This window comes from Salmo trutta, chromosome 12 (assembly GCF_901001165.1).
Source record: "Salmo trutta chromosome 12, fSalTru1.1, whole genome shotgun sequence".
Taxonomy (NCBI): Eukaryota; Metazoa; Chordata; class Actinopteri; order Salmoniformes; family Salmonidae; genus Salmo; species Salmo trutta.
Genome location: NC_042968.1, coordinates 7,795,495 through 7,817,793, shown reverse-complemented (window position 1 = coordinate 7,817,793; position 22,299 = coordinate 7,795,495). Strand labels below are relative to the sequence as shown.

The 22,299-nt window shown below is 42.9% G+C and overlaps 1 protein-coding gene across 3 annotated transcripts in view; it reads right to left on the bottom strand.

The window, feature by feature from the left end:
• The window catches only part of LOC115202850 (tetraspanin-4), a 105,733-nt gene continuing 83,434 nt past the window's right edge, over positions 1-22,299 (bottom strand). For all 3 annotated transcript variants that reach the window (XM_029766926.1, XM_029766925.1, XM_029766924.1), the window contains 4 exons: positions 10,891-10,992; positions 6,625-6,756; positions 4,138-4,221; positions 1-505 (listed from right to left, as the gene is read on the bottom strand). In XM_029766926.1, the coding sequence (XP_029622786.1) occupies positions 437-505; positions 4,138-4,221; positions 6,625-6,756; positions 10,891-10,992 (387 nt within the window). In that variant the 3' untranslated portion in view covers positions 1-436. The remainder of the gene's footprint in view (positions 506-4,137; positions 4,222-6,624; positions 6,757-10,890; positions 10,993-22,299) is intronic.

Sequence of the window (22,299 nt, the reverse complement as noted above, 5' to 3'; positions counted from 1 at the left end):
GATTTGGACGAGCCAAACATTTTATTAAACACCATCATAAGAACCACGCCCTTTTAGTACTCGCATGGGCTGTTTTACTAAATGCCCTCTTGACCTGCATTCCTTAGCTCTCCTCTCATTTCAAAACACTTAAGATTATAGAATGATTCAAAATAATTTAAAACATCTTTAAAAAAGGATTACAGCTCTATGTGTATTTCTATATATTACATGTATATGCTGAGCACAAAATGAGCGAATAACATTTTATTGAGCAAAAACCATCCATCGGCTCCCGATATGACATTGGTGGTTGTTTAACAGTACAGGTTGTTGTGAAGATGTTACATGAGGATTGGTCTGCGAGGGTGTCGCTGAGAAAGAGTGGAGGGAGAGGGTCTGTGGGAGGGGAGGGGTGTGTGTGCCTTCCTCATTCCCAGAGTCCTTTGGGGCAAAGCTAGGCGTAGAAGGTCTCCACTTTGACTGCATGGCAGAACATCGTCATAGAGAAGACCAAACCCAGAATCTACACAAAGGGAACACATACACAATCAAAATCAATGTGACACAACTACATCATCAATAAAAGTGGTCGTGTCCGAATACCCATACTTGCGTCCTAAATAGTAGGCCGTTTGAGTACGCAAATGTTTTTACATTTGAAATCTAGTTTACTTTAAATGCCCGGATGTCATACTCATTTCGGCTTTGACAACAGCTGATAATCAAGATATGGGGATTTGCTACAGAAATGAACCAATCAGACAAAACAATGCAATCGCATAAGACGCATTCTCAGTATGCGGAAATAGAAAGTTTTATAGTTTATACACTACCGCTCAAAGGTTTTAGAACACCTACTTCCTTCTACATTGTAGAATACTAGTGAAGACATCAAAACTATGTAATAACACATGGAATCATGTAGTAACCGGAAAAGTGTTCAACAAATCAAAATATATTTAAGATTTTTCAAATAGCCACCCTTTGCCTTGATGACAGCTTTGCACACTCTTGGCATTTTCTCAACCAGCTTCATGAGGTAGTCACCTAGAATGCATTTCAATTAACAGGTGTGTCTTAAGTTAATTTGTGGAATTTCTTTCCTTCTTAATGCGTTTGAGCCAATCAGTTGTGTTGTGACAAGGTAGGGGTGGTATACAGAAGATAGCCGTATTTGGTAAAAGACAAAGTCCATATTATGGCAAGAATAGCTCAAATAAGCAAAGAGAAACAACAGTTCATCATTACTTTAAGACATGGTCAGTCAATATGGAAAATGTCAAGAACTTTTAAAGTTTCTTCAAGTGCAGTTGTAAAAACCATCAAGCGCTATGATGAAACTAGCTCTCATGAGGACCGCCACAGGAATGGAAGACCCAGAGTTACCTCTGCTGCAGAGAATAAGTTCATTAGAGTTACCAGCCTCAGAAATTGCAGCCAAAATAAATGCTTCAGAGCTCAAGTAACAGACACATCAACATCAACTGTTCAGAGGAGACTGTGTGAAGCAGGCCTTCATGGTCGAATTGCTGCAAAGAAACCACTACTAAAGGACACCAATAAGAAGAAGAGACTTGCTTGGGCCAAGAAACACGAGAAATGGACATTAGACCGGTGGACATTTGATTTTTGGTTCCAACCGCCATGTCTTTGTGAGATGCGGTGTGGGTGAACGGATGATCTCCGCATGTGTATTTCCCACTGGGAAACATTAAGGAGGTGTGATGGTGTGGGGGTGCTTTGTTGGTGACACTGTCATTTATTTAGAATTCAAGGCACACTTAACCAGCATGGCTACCACAGCATTCTGAAGCGATACGCCATCCCATCTGGTTTGCTCTTGGTGGGACTATCATTTGTTTTTCAACAGGACAATGACCCAACACACCTCCAGGCTGTGTAAGGGCTATTTGACCAAGAAGGAGAGTGATGGAGAGCTGCATCAGATGACCTGGCCTCCACAATCCCCCAACCTTAACCAAATTGAGTGAAGCAAAAGCAGCCAACAAGTGCTCAGCATATGTTGGAACTCCTTCAAGACTGTTGGAAAAGCATTCCAGGTGAAGCTGGTTGAGAGAATGCCAAGAGTGTGCAAAGCTGTCAAGGCAAAGGGTGGATATTTGAAGAATCTTAAATATAAATTATTTTGATTTGTTAAACACTTTTTTTGGTTACTACATGATTCCATGTGTTATTTCATAACTTTGATGTCTTCACTATTATTCTACAATGTCAAAAATAGTAAAAAATAAAGAAAAACCCTGGAATGAGTAGGTGTTCAAAAACTTGCGAGTATTGCATCGTAGGCTGCATCTTTAAAAAACATTTTTTTTTACCCAAAGTGGATTTCTGTTTTCTCATAAAGTGTTTATTGTTCTCTTGGCCTTCATCAGAGCTTTTAAACTAAATACTAAAACATCTTGATTTATTGAATGTGTCGGCACCGGGGACTCGGGATGTGGCTGCGTTATTGATGTCATGTAATCAGGCTTTTTGTTTTTAACATATGGATTGTTTTAGTTTTGTAGGCTACCTGTTTAATTATTTAATGTATGGATCAAGCCTTAACTCCTTCCCAATGATCAGTGCTTTAGATTATTATGTTGCTGTCCAGCGGTTCTGAATTTGCCATGCACCCAACTATCCACATTTTTCTGTGCAATAGCCTTTTGATTGAAAAGTTTTGGTGTGTGTACTAGGCTAATGTATATGATTCAGTTGATTTTACTAACAAATATGTTGAAATGGGACCAAATTATTTGTTTCTGTCTTCAGTCCTTTTTAAATAGGATAGAAGGGCTATATGGGCTACGGTATAGGTGGAATGTGATAGTCTGCCTATAACCACCCTGAGTAGGCCTATAGCTCCATTGAGTGTAGACAAATTAATCTAATTGGAAGTTAGCTATTATCAGGCTGGTTAACAGTGGCTTGTATTCATGAATGCCAAGGTAAACTAGCTTGGATTTTGACATCACTGCTATCAAATCCCATTGAGAACTTGCATCATTGACAGAAAAACTTGAATTGTTGCATCTCATTGTGTTGTTGTCCTCCGGGTGGCTAGATAGCAAGCTAGCTAAAATTGTCCCTTTCCTAAATTAGCCATGGATGGAAATAGGGATTTGGACTTGTGATTTTGCTTAATTCTCGGTACTGGCCAATGATTATAATGGAGATTCTGATCCAACCATTAATTCATACATTGTTGTGCCCCTGGCCTGAGAGGATGGAAGTTCAATAGGTAGCTAGATGTAAAAGGCTAATGTTAACTTGCTAACGTTGCCCATGAATGGAAGTTAGGCTAGCGAGCAAGCATTTTAGCCAGGTAGCCTAGGACAACAAAAAATAAAAGCGTGTACTTTATGACAGAGTGGTAGACTGTTCGTCAACATGAGAGAGGAGGATGACATTGGCGTTTCTCTACAAGTAGAGTGAGTCAACACGTTTTTCTATTTGCACAAACGCACACAGAAATCAGAACTATGGGTCCACAGTTATTTTACCCACGCACCACTACCGTTGGATAATGCGATGCAAGAAAAATTCACCCACACTCAGCCCCGCCCCACGTACTCAGCCAGTCAGGATCCACTACTACGGTGCGGTCGCGGCATACTGTATACTTTTTACTATGCTGCGTGCTAAATAGTATGCAGTTTAAGTATGTAGTAAGCTAGTATGGGTATTCAGACACGGCCAGTCTCCATGAATTTGAATTCACTGTAATAGTTAACAATAGTGGCTTACTTTCAAATCATCTAATTTCTTATCAATTATTAGCGATATTAGCCTGGTTCCAGATCTGTACAATATGTCATCATGCCATTCAGTCTGACCCCAATGCAATGCAAGCTACCGTAAAACGTTCATATGTGCAGATATTTGGAATGTATAGCAATGACAACAATGGTCAAAGTTGGAAAAGCAAAATGCCGATCTTCTGGTGCCAAGCTAAGATGCTGTGGTTCCCTGTCAATAGACATCACTATAAAACGCTACCCACTGAAACATAAGCATTCAAAAGGACTTTTAATGTGCACTTCAAAATCGACCAAATAAAATGTATTGGTCACATCCACGTGTTTAGCAGATGTTACTGGGGGTGTAGCGAAATGCTTGTAAACCGTACAATGGTGCCACCAGTGTCTGTACCTGTGTGAGTGCCGTACACAGGGCGAAGATCCACAATGCCACCAGATTCTCTTGTAGCCAATCCTTCACCCGTTCGTAGCATGGCTGTGGAGACACACAAGAATGGAAAGAAATATTTTAAAGCACATTATACAAAACCCCCTCATTTATAGCATAAGGTGCCCGAAGTGTAGCCTACAGCAGGGTTGGGATCAATTCCATTTCATTTCAGTCAATAGAACAGCCATGGAAAAAGTGATTTTATTTGAAAGGTTAGAGAAAACAAAAACAAACATTTAATGTGTTTCCTCATTCACTCCATCTGGTGCTAGTCTTGGTGGACTTACAAGAGTATTGGCCCAGACCCTTTTCTACACTGCCCACATCCCATACATGCCTTTTACTCTGCAAATCAGCTCCTTGTCATGTTAGCTAAGTGGGTCCCATATGGATGCCTTCCACATTTCGCCCACCTCTGCTCTTTTGAACCAATGTTCCCTGCGATAGCTAACATCCCTATCTAGCGAAATGGGCAGAAGGATGGGAGTGACTTGCAGATACCGTCGCTCTGTGCTGGGACAACATTTAAACAAGCGAGTGGGCTGAATTTTTCATGGCCAACACGAACAGGATATACACTTAGTGTATAAAGTTTATCCAACTCTCCCTTTTCAACATTCATTACGTGTAACACAGTGAAAAGGATGATGTACCACTAGAGACCTACAAGTCTTTATGTAAAAATAATTGTGAATAGTTTGTATATCCTCAAAGTGGTTGTTGTAATAATTAAAGATAGTGGCATAGACAATGGCAGACAGTGATGGGACTGGCACAGATTGTATGAGCCTGGCATGGTACACGGCAGAAAGAATTTATGCCTTACACGAAACCCAAACTGGCTGCACGCGTGCGCCATCGTGCATAAATGTATTTTGTCCCCCCACACCAAACACGATCACGACACGCAGGTTAAAATATCAAAGCAAACTCTGAACCAATTATATTAATTTGGGGACAGGTCGAAAAGCATTAAACATTTATGGCAATTTAGCTAGTTAGCGTGTACTTGCTAGCTAATTTGCCCTATTTAGCTAGCTTGCTATTGCTAGCTAATTTGTCCTGGGATATAAACATTGAGTTGTTATTTTACCTGAAATGCACAAGGTCCTCTACTCCGCCAATTAATCCACACATAAAACGTTCAACTGAATCGTTTCTAGTCATCTCTCTTCCTTCCAGGCTTTTTCTTCTCTTGACTTTATATTGCGACCGGCAACTTTCATAAATTAGGTGCATTACCGCCACTGACCTCGTTCGTCTTTCAGTCACCCATGTGGGTATAACCAATGAGGAGATGGCACGTGGATACCTGCTTCTATAAACCAATGAGGAGATGGGAGAGGCAGGACTTGCAGCGCGATCTGCGTCACAAATATAACTGATTTCTAGTTTAGCCCTTGGCAACGTTGGCGCGCTGAATAATTGAATAACATAGATTTCTATTTATTTTGCAACGCGCACGCGACGCGAGTGGTGTAGTCAGCCTGTTAGTCTATAACACTGCTGGTTTTCAGTCTTCCCTAGAATCAGGGATTTAGACCTGGGACACCAGTTGAGTGGATTCTCTCGCCCAACACGGGTATTAATCAAGTAATTATATATTAACTAACTACCAGGGGCGAAAGAAAAATCAGCACTGCTGCTGCAGACCTCAAAGCCTAGATTTAAAAACCCCATAGAGTTGATTAACATAAACAAATCTCCATCAAAATGTGTCTAAACTAGAGATATATCTGTGGAAAGTGGCGGAGATACTACTCTGTTTGTCAGACGAGGAGGCATCCCGAAAATCGGTCTATGACCCCACTATGGTGTTCTCCATTTTTTTCCTACGACTCCCACAAGTGTCACGGGACTAGTCTAAAGGTAACCCGGTACCAGTTTAAAAAAATGAATGAAAGTATGGAAGTAGTTTTGTGCCCCCAAAAAAGGGGTTAAACGTGTCCCAAAAAAATACACAATTATTCCTAAGCTTTCTCCTAGATCTAAACCTTATTCTTTATGATACATTTTTTTGACTGTCTGTTTTGCCATTTAAGAATGTGTTATTACTTGTGCAGTAAAGCTCCCCCCCACTTTTAGGGATTAAATACCCCTTATATTTGAATATGCCTTGTACCACAGGTATAAGGAATATGAAAACAGGTAGTTCTCCTCAGCACAGCAGAGCAGTGTTTCCCAAAGCGTGGGTAGGGTTTTAGCAAAAGCTCAGTGGACTGTGTGGATTGTCGGAGATTTTTCACAGTATAATGTTTTGTTTACCTGGTTGGTCACAAGGGAGGCTTTTGAACAAAAAAAGAAAATTACATTTGGGCACCAAAAACAACAAAATAACATTTGGGAACAACTAGTGTGCATGCGTGTGCGTATTCATGTCAGAGAGAGTGTGTGTGTGTGTGCGCATATGTGTTTGTGTTCGTGCATGTTTGATTCTGTGCATCTTACCGCAGTCCACCAGGTCCCTGGGTTCTCGAGGCCACAGTTGTCGCTGTACTCCAGACAGCAGGAGTCAGGCACACGGCTGGCGTTGTACACGTCAAACCAGTCCGTGTGGTTGGTCACGCCACAGCAGCGGAACTACACCAGACAAGGACACTGCACGTCAATGACAGAACAGAGAGGAAAAGCGAACACGCTACACACTAAAACCATTATGCATGACTCATAAACAGAGATCGTTCTCAGGCACTGACATGTTAAACATATCTGTCACATCTTTTATTTAGATAGTTCTCCCTCATCACTCCAAAGTGGCCATTACTGAATTGAAAATAGATTAGCATTTTGCAGTGTGGTAATGGATTCAGTGAGGTGTGGAGAGGGTAAGCATGGTTTTATGGAATGAGAACTTTTCTTGCTGCGGTTTTGACATTTGACTCAATCTAGAATTTCACGTTGAACCCATGGTCTTTCTCTCTCTCACACACACACACACACACACACACACACACACACACACACACACACACACACACACACACACACACGTGCTGTCAGTCACACAACTAATGCCCACTACAAACAACCAAACTGGACTCTATAATGTAAAAGTGGCCCCTTCTGTGATAAACAGCCCAAAGTCTGATATCTTGTATCTGGTATCTTTTGATGTCTATCGGCAGCTTTCACCAGCAGTGCCTGCAGCATTTTTACGAGCTCCTTTTATTCAATCTTTCCTCTACTATCTTTCCTCACCTTGTGTTTCCTACTTTCCTTTGCCCATGACTTGAGCTGTGGATTTTGGTCATGAATAATACAAAGCCAAGCACATCAAAGTGAGTGTGGAAACAAACAGTGTTGTTCTTCGGGGAGCCGTGCGGTCCAATTTGCATTCGTCTTACTGATTGACAGCCTATTTAAAGAATCGAAGGCTATTCTTATTGGTTGGAATCAGGTTTGATTGCATAATCCTTTGTCCCTATGAAGTGGTACATATGATAATGTAATTAGCCTGCAGTACTGTATTTCTCCAAGCTTGAACTGCCTGGCCCCAGATCTGATTGTGCAGTCTTGCAAACTCCTATGGTCATTGTCATTCAGTGTCATAAACCGATCTAGGACCAGACTCATTTAAGACGACTGTACTGTTCTAATGTTGACCACCAGGGGGCAGTCTAAGCAGGACAAGCTGACTTACATTTTAGTCACTTAGCAGACGCTTTGGATGACTTACAGGAGCAATTAGGGTTAAGTGCCTTGCATCAAATAACATTTTATTGGTCACATACACATGGTTAGCAGATGTTATTGCGAGTGTAACAAAATGCTTATGCTTCTAGATCCGACAGAAGAGCAGTATCTGACAGGTAATATCAAACAATTCCACAACAAAACCAAATATCTAACAAATTACACAACAAAACATAATACACACAATCTAGGAATGGGATAAGTATAAAATATATGGATGAGCAGTGACAGAGCGGTTAAGATGCAATAGATAGTAAAGAATAGATAGTGAAGGATACACTATACACAGTTGAAGTCGTAAATTTAAATACACCTTAGACAAATACATTTAAACTCAGTTTTTCACAATTCCTGACATTTAATCCTAGTAAAAATTCCCTGTTTTAGGTCAGTTAGGATCACAACTTTATTTTAAGAATGTGAAATGTCAGAATAATAGTAGAGTGATTTATTTCATCGCATTCCCAGTGGGTCAGAAGTTTACATACACTCAATTAGTATTTGGTAGCATTGCCTTTAAATTGTTCAACTTGGGTCAAACATTTTGGGTAGCCTTCCACAAGCTTCCCACAATAAGTTGGGTGAATTTTGGCTCATTCCTCCTGACAGAGCTGGTGTAACTGAGTCAGGTTTGTAGGCCTCCTTGCTCGCACACGCTTTTTCAGTTCCGCCCACAAATGTTCTATAAGATTGAGGTCAGGGCTTTGTGATGGCCACTCCAATACCTTGACTTTGTTGTCCTTGAGCCATTTTGCCACAACTTTGGAAGTATGCTTGGGGTCATTGTCCATTTGGAAGACCCATTTGCAAGCTTTAACTTCCTGTCTGATGTCTTGAGATGTTGCTTTAATATATCCACATAATTTTCCTACCTCATGATGCCATCTATTCTGTGAAGTGCACCAGTCCCTCCGGCAGCAAAGCACCCCCACAACATGATGTTACCACCCCTGTGCTTCACGGTTGGGATGATATTCTTCGGCTTGCAAGCCTCCCCCTTTTTCCTCCAAACATAACGATGGTCATTATGGCCAAACAGATCTATTTTTGTTTCATCAGACCAGTGGACATTTCTCCAAAAACTATGATCTTTGTCCCCATGTGCAGTTGCAAACCATAGTCCTGCTTTTTATGGTGGTTTTGGAGCAGTGGTTTCTTTCTTGCTGAGCGGCCTTTCAGGTTATGTCGATTATAGGACTTGTTTTACTGTGGATATATATACTTTTGTACCCGTTTCCTCCAGCATCTTCACAAGGTCCTTTGCTGTTGTTCTGGGATTGATTTGCACTTTTCGCACCAAAGTACGTTCATCTCTAGGAGACAGAATGCGTCTCTTTCCTGAGCGGTATGACGGCTGCGTGGTTCCATGGTGTTTATACTTGCGTACTATTGTTTGTACAGATGAATGTGTTACCTTCAGCCGTTTGGAAATTGCTCCCAAGGATGAACCAGACTTGTGAAGGTCTACAATTTTTGGGCTGATTTCTTTTGATTTTCCCATGATGTCAAGCAAAGAGGCACTGAGTTTGAATGTAGGCCTTGAAATACATCCACAGGTACACCTCCAATTGACTCAAATTATGTCAATTAGCCTATCAGACGCTTCTAAAGCCATGACATCATTTTATGGAATTTTCAAGCTGTTTAAAGGCACAGTCAACTTTGTGTTTGTAAACTTCTGACCCACTGGAATTGTGATACAGTGAATTATAAGTGAAATAATCTGACTGTAAACAATTGTTGGAAAAATGACTTTGTGTCATGCACAAAGTAGGTGTCCTAACCGACTTGCCAAAACTACTTCAACTGTACATATAAGATGAGTAATGCTGTTGCACAGGGCAGGGTCGAGACCCAGAGTCTCAAGCTTAATGATGAGTTTGGAGTGTACTATGGTGTTGAATTCTGAACTGTAGTCAATGAACAGCATTCTTACATCGGTATTCATCTTGTACAGATGGGATAGGGCAGTGTGCAGTGTGATGGCGATTGCATCGTCTGTGGACCTATTGGGGCGGTTAGCAAATTGGAGTGGGTCTAGGGTGACAGGTAGGGTGGAGGTGATATGATCCTTGACTAGTCTCTCAAAGCACTTCATGATGACAGAAGTGAGTGCTACGGGGCGATAGTCATTTCGTTCAGTTACCTTAGCTTTCTTGGGAACAGGAACAATGATGGCCATCTTGAAGCATGAAGGGACAGCAGACTAGGATAGGGATTGATTGATTGAATATGTCCGTAAACACACCAGCCAGCTGGTCTGCGCATGCATTGAGGACGCAGCTAGGGATGCCGTCTGGGCCGGCAGCCTTGCAAGGGTTAACACGTTTAAATGTTTTACTCACGTCGGCCACGGAGAAGGAGAGCCCAAGGTCTTTGGCATCGGGCTGCGTCGGTGGCACTGTATTGTACTCAAAGTACGTAAAGAAGTTGTTTAATTTGTCTGGAAGCAAGACATCGATGTCCGTGACGGGGCTGGTTTTCTTTTTGTAATCCGTGATTGTCTGTAGACCCTGCCACATACGTCTCGTGTTTGAGCCATTGAATTGCGACTCTACTTTGTCTATACTGACGCTTTGCTTGTTTGATTGCCTTACGGAGGGAATAACTACATTGTTTGTATTCGGCCATGTTTCCAGTCACGTTGCCATGATTAAATGCGGTGGTATGTGCTTTCAGTTTTGCGTGAATGCTGCCATCCAATCCACGGTTTCTGGTTAGGGAAGGTTTTAATAGTCACAGTGGGTACAACATCTCCTATACACTTCCTTATAAACTCGCTCACTGAGTCAGCATGTGCATCAATGTTATTCTCGGAGGCTACCCGGAACATATCCCAGTCTACGTGATCGAAGCAATCTTGAAGCGTGAAAACTGAAAGTTTTCTGGGCTAACAATGTAAGAAATAATACATAAAAAAACTAAATACTGCACAGTTTCCTAAGGACTAGAAGCGACATTGCCATCTCTATCGGCACCATCTTGTGAACACACACACAAACACTCTGCTTAAGGACTTACATCCGTTTGTACGATCATCCAGGCGTTGGTCAAGCCCACGTTGCCCTCGGTGCCAAAGAGCTGGAGTCCCCTCTTCAAATCCCTCTGGGCATAGTGATCAATCTGGATACAAGACACACAAAGACATCAAGGTGAAGACATAAATCACCTTACTCATGCAAAATACACACACACACACACACACACACATTCTCTGTCTCTCTGTCTCCGAAACACGACTTATCCTTATTTACACATTCAGACAGTCAACAAACAAGATATCAATCTGATTGATCGCCATTGCTCTCTCAAGAACTGTGCCAGTAGGGTAATGTAGTATTTTGGCATGTTTGTGTAGAGGGCTACAGGCTGACACCATCAGTGGTCTGTTCAAGCCACTGTCAAAAGGGTTCTCCCACTCGACTAAATCACATCTGTTTACATCCGTTTCAACACAGCTGCAATGTAGCATAAATAATAGACTCTATACCTGATATTTTTCTGAGCAATATAATATACTTGTACAATGTAGAACACAAAGGTAACACAAAGGATAAAACAGCATGAGTAAGGCCTTCAGGGGAAGTTACTAAAATTACAATTTCATGATTTTAGCTTTGTTCTCGTCTTGTATTCCCTTCTGAAAATAACAGGAGCAACTTAACTCTGACTTTTGCGTCATTCATTGACATTAATGGGAGACAAATGAGTTTAGTGCTATCTCAAGTCAGAATATGGCCCTGAAGCAGATACTGTCTCAGACTTCCAATCATGCCTCTGCTGACACTGCTGTAACTTAAAAAATTCATGATCAAATATGTCTGGCGAAAGACTAATCGAATCTGATATTTTTTTTTACTTCTACTCAAAGTTGGACTTTTCAAGCTGAGCCTAATAGGCTCTCATTAGTAGGGAGTGTGAACTGCTGTTTCACTGTTAGCTCAGTATCGATGTTGACCTTCGGACTGCCGTCGCCTCCTTGACTACACCAGGCAAGGTAAGGAGGGAGGCATCAATTACTTAGGAGGAGAGAGAGTGTAGGTGAAGGGCAGAGAGAGCAAGAGAATGGGAGAAGGAGAGAATGGGATAGAGAAAAAGGGGAGAGAGAGCAGGAAATAAATTAATAGCAGAGGCAGCATAAGACAAGGTACACAAAAAAATCCCCAAAACCAATACGGAAGACCATTTACTGCTTTTGCAGCTGCGACCTGAAAGTAAACATAAACAAAGTTGGCATTATGTGGGTAAAAAAAACGCATTGTCATAGGCGGGGTAAATTCCATTTCAATAAAACAAAAACGCTCAATGGAGACATTCATGGCATCGGGTCAGAGCTCAGCCATGTACTTCTTGTCAGTAACAACCACATCATCAACGTTAATAAGGGACATGGGCAGCTGTGAGGAGGAGGGTTTATTCTCCAGGTCTTTAACCGTTTTTCAGAACTTCTTGGGGTTAGATCCACAGAGAGAGAACTGCTCCTTAAAGTAACTAACTTTGGCCTTCCGGATAGCCTGAGTGCACTTATTTCTCATTTGCCTGAACGAGAGCCAATCAGCCTGAGTATGCGTGTGCCGAATCTTTCGCCAAATGCAATTCTTGAGATGGAGTAACTCTGCAAGATCACGGTCGAACCAGTTTTCAATTCTCATTTTCTTTATGGGGGCGTATTTGTTAACAATACCACTGATTGATTTCTCAATTTGCAGTACACTTGCCAATCGGTTGTGCAGCCAGACTTATTTGCCATTCCTTTAACCTCATCCCTCTCAACCATACCATTTTTAAGTTCCTTGTCAATCCACAGGGATTTAACAGTTTTTACTGTCATTTCATTAATGGGTACATGCTTATTAGTAACTGGAATAAACACTTTCATAAATGTGTCAAGTGCAGCATCTGGTTGCTCCTCATTACACACCACAGACCAGCAAATATTATTTACATTATCAACATAGGAATCATCACAAAACTTATTGTATGACCTCTTATACACTATATTAGGCCCAGCCTTTGGTACTTTGCTTTTCCTAGATATGGCTACTATATTGTGATCACTACATCCGATGGATTTGGATACTGCTTTAAAGCCAATTTGTGCAGCATTAGTAAAGATGTGATCAATACATCTTGATGATTAAGGGGCGGCAGGTAGCCTAGTTGTTAGAGGGTTAGGCCAGTAACCAAAAGGTTGCTGGATAGAATCCCTCAGCTGACAAGGTACAAATCTGTCTTTCTGCCCCTGAACAAGGCAGTTAACCCACTGGTCCCCGGTAGGCCGTCATTGTAAATAAGAATTTGTTCTTAACTGACTTGCCTAGTTAATTAAAATAATAATTCCTGTGCTGTTTGTAAATACCCTGGTAGGTTGGCTGATACTGGTTAGCATTTGAAGCTTTTTCTTGAGTGGGCAGCTTGATGAAAGCCAGTCAATGTTTAAATCACCCAGAAAATATACTTCTCTATTGATGTCACATACAGTAATAGTCAAAAGTTTAGACACACTTACTCATTCCAGGGTTTTTCTTTAATTTTACTATTTTTTACATTGTAGAATAATAGTGAAGACATCAAAACTATGAAATAACACATATGGAATCATGTAGTAACACCCCAAAAATGTTTTTTGGGGGGGCGAGCTTCACACAAAGGACTTACTACTAGGGCTAACAGTGCTAACAGTGGTCTTCCTACTAGGGCACACCGCCTCAGTGCTAACAGTGGTCTTCCTACTAGGGCACACCGCCTCAGTGCTAACAGTGGTCTTCCTACTAGGGCACACCGCCTCAGTGCTAACAGTGGTCTTCCTACTAGGGCACACCGCCTCAGTGCTAACAGTGGTCTTCCTACTAGGGCACACCGCCTCAGTGCTAACAGTGGTCTTCCTACTAGGGCACACCGCCTCAGTGCTAACAGTGGTCTTCCTACTAGGGCACACCGCCTCAGTGCTAACAGTGTACTTACTACCAGGGCACACCGCCTCAGTGCTAACAGTGGTCTTCCTACTAGGGCACACCGCCTCAGTGCTAACAGTGGTCTTCCTACTAGGGCACACCGCCTCAGTGCTAACAGTGGTCTTCCTACTAGGGCACACCGCCTCAGTGCTAACAGTGGTCTTCCTACCAGGGCACACCGCCTCAGTGCTAACAGTGGTCTTCCTACCAGGGCACACCGCCTCAGTGCTAACAGTGGTCTTCCTACCAGGGCACACCGCCTCAGTGCTAACAGTGGTCTTCCTACCAGGGCACACCGCCTCAGTGCTAACAGTGGTCTTCCTACCAGGGCACACCGCCTCAGTGCTAACAGTGGTCTTCCTACCAGGGCACACCGCCTCAGTGCTAACAGTGGTCTTCCTACTAGGGCACACCGCCTCAGTGCTAACAGTGGTCTTCCTACCAGGGCACACCGCCTCAGTGCTAACAGTGGTCTTCCTACCAGGGCACACCGCCTCAGTGCTAACAGTGGTCTTCCTACCAGGGCACACCGCCTCAGTGCTAACAGTGGTCTTCCTACTAGGGCACACCGCCTCAGTGCTAACAGTGGTCTTCCTACTAGGGCACACCGCCTCAGTGCTAACAGTGGTCTTCCTATTAGGGCACAACGCCTCAGTGCGAACAGTGGTCTTCCTACTAGGGCACACCGCCTCAGTGCTAACAGTGGTCTTCCTACTAGGGCACACCGCCTCAGTGCTAACAGTGGTCTTCCTACTAGGGCACACCGCCTCAGTGCTAACAGTGTACTTACTACTAGGGCACACCGCCTCAGTGTAGCGGGTTTCTTATGCACCACAGGAGAACCAAGAAATGAAGAGCGACACCACGGCTGTCTTTTAGGCTTTTATGTTGATCTGCAATAGTATTGTGAAAAGACAGGACAGGAACACATCAGTCTCCAATGCACCACCTGACTCTGAGGATCTGATCCAATCTCAAATCGGAAGCCCCCAGGGGAATGCACCGGAACCTCTGGATCCAGGGTAGCGAAGTTGTTTCTAGTGAGTATCCGGTCTGGGCTTACCTTCGCAAAGGAGGCCCCCATTGCCAAAGGTCGCTGTTTTCGACTTCCACGGCGAGTGACATATCTCCATAGCTGGTTGGTAGGATCGAAAACAGGAAAATCCACCAAGTCACCAGGAGCATCCTACTAACTCCATTCTCCAGGGAAGGGAGAGACCCTTTTGGGGAAGGATCCCTGCAGAGTACCGGCCAGTCGGCTGTGGAGAGCTGACACGGCGGCGACACTTCCACCAGGACAGCGTGGCGTCCGGCTACTGGGTTAGAAGAGAAAGTAAAAGTAGAAGGGCGTGGATTCCCCAGTAGCTTGTGTAGGTTCGCCACTTGTTTGCTAAGAGTAGCCACTTCGCCCCTGTAGTCCTCTGCAAGCAAATAGTTGCTACATTGAAAGTCCTGACGGTCCACATTGTCCCGGAATAAAGCAAAATTAACACAGCTCCTGCAGGCTATAGGTTAGCTAGGCCAGCTAGCTAGCAATCATCTTCCAGGCCCCAGATCCTTTGTGGCTCAGTTGGTAGAGCATGGTGTTTGCAATGCCACGGTTGTGGGTTCGATTCCCACGGGGGACCAGTACGGGAAAAAAAATGTATGACTCACTACTGTAAGTCGCTCTGGATAAGAGCGTCTGCTAAATGACTAAAATGTAAAATGTGTCAACAGGAGAGAACTTGTGGAAAAAGTATCTTTCCAGTGAAACCAGCCCTACAGACAAACATAAACATTTTCTCTCAAGTCAGGAAGAAACATAGAAAGTGAGAGATAAGTGAAAGGAAAAGGGGCTTTAAATACAGTAGGGGGAGAGACATTAGCATATCCCCTGTGTATTGCCTTGGAACACACTGACTCATAATATGCCGGGTCACCACAAGACAACTAAACCTGCCATATAAGATTAGAGATTCAAGGAAGGATTTTGAATCATTTTTCAGCAACTGGCAACCGCAGCGGCCTCACAGTCTGAATGTCACTGGTTTGAGTGATTCTAATCAACTTGGTGCTGCTTATAGGAAGCTACTGTTTTATACACACCGTTATGGATTAGCCTGAATCATGTTGTAATCAAATGGAAGATGTAGAAACACCTCTCTCTTCCAAAAGCAGCTCATTATACAGCAGTAGAGCTATTCAAATTTTTCTCCAGGCCTTAAGGTTTGCTGTTTAGTCATGTTTATTTTCTTCCTGGTAGTTAATTATGGCGTCCCAGGTCTGAATCCAGCCCTTGCTCTTTCTCATTGTCTAAAAATCTGTCCTCTCCTTAGTCCTCGCCTCTGCTCCTTCATCTGCACTGATCTGACAGAATGAACCTGGTGAAAGCCACGCAAATGACGAGCTTCCACCATATTTTTTCCCCCCTTTCAAAGCTTTTCCAGTCAGTGCAGTGAAGGGAGAGAAGAAAACCAAGTTTTATTTCAGACATTACAATCGGAAAGTATTCACACCCCTTGACTTTTTCCATATTTTGTTACGTAACAGCCTTTTTCTAAAATTGATTTAATAGTTTTTTCCCTTCTCAATCTACACAGAATACCCGGTAAAGAAAAAACAGGTTGTCAGAAATAAAAAATAAACTTATACACATTTACATAAGTATTCAGACCCTTTACTCAGTACTTTGTTGAAGCACCTTTGGCAAAAATTACAGCCTAGAGTCTTCTTGGATATGACGCTACAAGCTTGGCACACCTGTATTTGGGGAGTTTCTACCATTCTTCTCTGCAGATCCTCTCAAGCTCTGTCAGGTTGGATGGGGAGCATCGCTGCACAGCTATTTTCAGGTCTCTCCAGAGATGTTCGATCGGGTTCAAGTCCGGGCTCTGGCTGGGCCACACAAGGACAGGCCATTGTCCTGTTGGAAGGTGAACCTTCACCCCAGTCTGAGGCCCTGAGCTCGCTGGAGCAGGTTTTCATCAAGGATATCTCTGTACTTTGCTCCGTTCATATTTCCCTCAATCCTGACTAGTCTCCCAGTCCCTGCAGCTGAAAAACATCCCCACAGCATGATGCTGCCACCACCATTTATTTATTTTACCTTTATTTAACTAGGCAAGTCAGTTAAGAACAAATTCTTAATTTCAATGATGGCCTAGGAAGAGTGGGTTAACTGCCTTGTTCAGGGGCAGAAAGACAGATTTTTACCGTGTTAGCTCAGGGATTTGATCTTGCAACCTTCCGTTACTAGTCCAACGCTCTAACCACTAGGCTACCTGCCGCACCATGCTTCACCATATGGATGGTGCCTGGTTTCCTCCAGACGTGACGCTTGGCATTCAGGCCCAAGAGTTCAATCTTGGTTTCATCAGACCAGAGAATTGTGTTTCTCATGGTCTGAGAGTCCTTTAGGTGTCTTTTGGCAAACTCCAAGCGGGCTGTTGTGTGCCGTTTACTGACGAGTGGCTTCCGTCTGGCCACTCTACCATAAACACGTGATTGGTGGAGTGCTGCAGAGATAGCTGTCCTTCTGGAAGGTTCTCCCATCCCCAAAGAGGAACTCTGGAGCTCTGTCAGAGTGACCATCGGGTTCTTGGTCACCTCCCTGACCAAGGCCCTTCTCTCCCAAATGCTGAGTTTGGCCAGGCGGCCCGCTCTAGGAAGAGTCTTGGTGGTTCCAAACGTCTTCCATTTAAGAATGATGGAGGCAACTGTGTTCTTGGGGACCTTCAATGCTGCAGACATTTTTTGGTACACTTCCCCAGATCTGTGCTTTGACACAATTCTGTCTTGGAGCTCTACGGACAATTCCTTTGTCCTCATGGCTTGGTTTTTACTCTGACATGCACTGTCAACGTTGGGACCTTATATAGACAGGTGTGTGCCTTTCCAAATCATGTCCAATCAATTGAATTTACCCCAGGTGGACTCCAATCAAGTTGTAGAAACATCTGTTAGGGGGAGTGATGAGCTCTACAGCAGTCTCACAACTCAATCGCTGGTTGAAAACTGTTTTCTGCCTCTCCCAAAAGATAGAATTTGTAGATAATTGGCACTCTTTCTGGGACTCACCCACAAACAGGACCAAGCCTGGCCTGTTGAGGAGTGACGGACTCCATCCTAGCTGGAGGGGTGCTCTCATCTTATCTACGAACATATACAGGGCTCTAACTCCCCTAGCTCCACAATGAAATAGGGTGCAGGCCAGGCAGCAGGCTGTTAGCCAGCCTGCCAGCTTAGTGGAGTCTGCCACTAGCACAGTCAGTGTAGTCAGCTCAGCTATCCCCATTGAGACAGTGTCTGTGCCTCGATCTAGATTGGGCAAAATTAAAGATGGCGGCGTTCGCTTTATCAATCTCACTAGAATAAAGACCTCCTCCATTCCTGCCATTATTGAAAGAGATCGTGATACCTCACATCTCAAAATAGGGCTACTTAATGTTAGATCCCTCACTTCAAAGGCAGTTATAGTCAATGAACTAATCACTGATCATAATCTTGATGTGCTTGGCCTGACTGAAACATGGCTTAAGCCTGATGAATTTACTGTGTTAAATGAGGCCTCACCTCCTGGTTACACTAGTGACCATATCCCCCGTGCATCCCGCAAAGGCGGGGGTGTTGCTAACATTTACGATAGCAAATTTCAATTTACAAAAAAAAAAAACGACGTTTTCGTCTTTTGAGCTTCTAGTCATGAAATCTATGCAGCCTACTCAATCACTTTTTATAGCTACTGTTTACAGGCCTCCTGGGCCATATACAGCGTTCCTCACTAAGTTCCTATCGGACATTGTAGTCACAGCAGATACTATTCAAATTTTTGGTGACTTTAATATTCACATGGAAAAGTCCACAGACCCACTCCAAAAGGCTTTCGGAGCCATCATCGACTCAGTGGGTTTTGTCCAACATGTCTCTGGACCTACTCACTGCCACAGTCATACTCTGGACCTAGTTTTGTCCCGTGGAATAAATGTTGTGGATCTTAATGTTTTTCCTCATAATCCTGGAATATCGGACCACCATTTTATTACGTTTGCAATCACAACAAATAATCTGCTCAGACCCCAACCAAGGAGCATCAAAAGTCGTACTAGAAATTCTCAGACAACCCAAGGATTCCTTGATGCCCTTCCAGACTCCCTCTACCTACCCAAGGACATCAGAGGACAAAAATCAGTTAACCACCTAACTGAGGAACTCAATTTAACTTTGCGCAAAACCCTAGATGCAGTTGCACCCCTAAAAACTAAAAACATTTGTCATAAGAAACTAGCTCCCTCGTTGTCACAGAGTAGGCCAGAAGGCTAAACTGGAAAACCTAACGTCTATCAAAATAAAAAGATGGCGGAGCGGCAAAAGTTCTTCTGTGCAAGGGTGTTTATTTACATAGTGATTCCGGAACAAAAACAGTACTGCCATCAAACATATATCTTATGGGACCGCTAAAAACAATGCTGCCCCATCCACAGCTCAATCCAAAATGCCTCTCGATGAACAGAAAGAGAGGCTCCTTTTGTAGGGGTAGCCCCTCCCCTCAGAACAATTAACACTAATTAATTAACCTGTCTGGGCTAGGGGGCAGTATTTTCACGGCTGGATGAAAAACACTCAATTTAAACAGGTTACTACTCTGGCCCAGAAACTAGAATATGCATATTATTAGTAGATTTGGATAGAAAACACTCTGAAGTTTCTAAAACAGTTTGAATGGTGTCTGTGAGTATAACAGAACTCATATGGCAGGCAAAAACCTGAGAAAAAGTCAACCAGGAAGTGGAGGATCTGAGAATTGTAGTTCTTTCTAGTCCCTTTCGAAACTACAGTATCTGTGGGGTTACGTTGGACTTCCTAAGGCTTCCATTGGCTGTCAAAAGCCTTCAGAAAGTTGTTCCAGCATTCTCCTGTCACTGGGCAGAGTATAGGAGCTCAGTTACTGAGTGGACAAAGGGATTGGATATGCTCGATCCCGCGAGCGCGCTGTTCCTTCTTTTTCTCCTTGAATGAATACGCTATTGTCCGGTTGGAATATTATAGCAATTTTACGTTAAAAATACCATAAAGATTGATTTTAAACAGCGTTTGACATGCTTCCAAGTACGGTAATGGAACATTTTGACTTTTCGTCTCTGGTACCGCGCTCGCGCGTTATGCCTTTGGATAGTGCTCTGAACGCACGAACAAAACGGAGGTATTTGGACATAAATATGGATTATTTCGAACAAAAACAACATTTCTTGTGGAAGTAGCAGTCCTGGGAGTGCATTTTGACGAAGATCAGCAAAGGTAAGAGAGTATTTCTAATACTAATTCTGAGTTTAGGTGGCCCGAACTTGGCGGGTGTCTGTATAGCTCGCTGTGATGGCTGAGCTATGTACTCAGAATATTTCTCCGTAAAGCCATTTTAAAATCTGACACAGCAGTTGCATCCAGGAGTAGTCTATTTATAATTCTTTACATAATTGTTATATATTTTGTCAACGTTTATAATGAGTATTTTTGTAAATTGATGTGCACATTCACCGGTAGTTTTGGTGGGAATACATTTTCTGAACATCATGCGCCAATGTAAAATGCTGTTTTTGGATATAAATATGAACTTTATCAAACAAAACATACATGTATTGTGTAACATAATGTCCTAGGAGTGTCATCTGATGAAGATCGTCAAAGGTTAGTGCTTCATTTAGCTGTGTTTTGGGTTTTATTGACACGTCCTTGCTTGGAAAATGGCTGTGTGATTATTTTTGTCTATGTACTCTCCTAACATAATCTAATGTTTTGCTTTCGCTGTAAGGCCTTTTTGAAATCGGACAATATGGTTACATCAAGGAGAAGTGTATCTTTAAAAAGGTGTAAAATAGTTGTATGTTTGAGAAAGTTGAATTATGACATTTTGTTGTTTTTGAATTTGCTGCCCTGATATTTCACTGGCTGTGTCCCGCAAGTTAAGCAATTACCTATTCAAACCTACATTTTCCATTCAACTAAACATACTCATTGCAACACGTTTTATGAAACAATATCACAATATAACATTTACAAAATTACATCACTACTGACAGTGTCTTTCAATATGCCCATTTACATTAATGAGCCATTCCGGACAGACACTACAAAGTAAGCCCAATTCCCTTAGCTCGGGTCCTTATCCAGCATACCCGGAAGCTACAGAGATGGAGAGAGAGAGGAACAAAACAAACAAACAACGCGCTCATCCATAACATCTAAGTATAATAAATGTTGCTTATATTAAATATGAACACTTGTCTGTTTATTTCTTTATACCATAACCGGTTACTGACGTAAGTGTGAAATGCATGTACTAAGATAGAGAAGTTAACTTGTGTGTCGACCCACATTGTTAACTTATCTGATAATGGAGCAGGGAGGAGTGATGAATGGTGAAGCCCCAAAATTGCCCTCGCTAGAAGCCTGTGTTTCAGACATAAGGAAGTGGATGGCTGCAAACTTTCTACTTTTAAACTCGGACAAAACAGAGATGCTTGTTCTAGGTCCCAAGAAACAAAGATCTTCTGTTAAATCTGACATTTAATCTTGATGGTTGTACAGTCGTCTCAAATAAAACTGTGAAGGACCTCGGCGTTACTCTGGACCCTGATCTCTCTTTTGAAGAACATATCAAGACTGTTTCAAGGACAGCTTTTTTCCATCTACGTAACATTGCAAAAATCAGAAACTTTCTGTCCAAAAATGATGCAGAAAAATGTATCCATGCTTTTGTTACTTTTAGGTTGGACTACTGCAATGGTCTACTTTCCGGCTACCCGGATAAAGCACTAAATAAACTTCAGTTAGTGCTAAATACGGCTGCTAGAATCCTGACTAGAACCCAAAAAATTGATCATATTACTCCAGTGCTAGCCTCCCTACACTGGCTTCCTGTTAAGGCAAGGGCTGATTTCAAGGTTTTACTGCTAACCTACAAAGCATTACATGGGCTTGCTCCTACCCATCTTTCCGATTTGGTCCTGCCGTACATACCTACACGTACACTATGGTCACAAGACGCAGGCCTCCTAATTGTCCCTAGAATTTCTAAGCAAACAGCTGGAGGCAGGGCTTTCTCCTATAGGGCTCCATTTTTATGGAATGGTCTGCCTACCCATGTGAGAGATGCAGACTCAGTCTCAAACTTTAAGTCTTTACTGAAGGCTCATCTCTTCAGTGGGTCCTATGATTGAGTGTAGTCTGGCCCAGGAGTGTGAAGGTGAACAGAAAGGCTCTGGAGCAACGAACCGCCCTTGCTGTCTCTGCCTGGCCGGTTCCCCTCTCTCCACTGGGATTCTCTGCCTCTAACCCTATTACAGGGGCTGAGTCACTGGCTTATTGGTGTTCTTCCATGCCGTCCCTAGGAGGGGTGCGTCACTTGAGTGGGTTGAGTCACTGACGTGGTCTTCCTGTCTGGGTTGGCGCCCCCCCTTGGGTTGTGCCATGGCGGAGATCTTTGTGGGCTATACTCAGC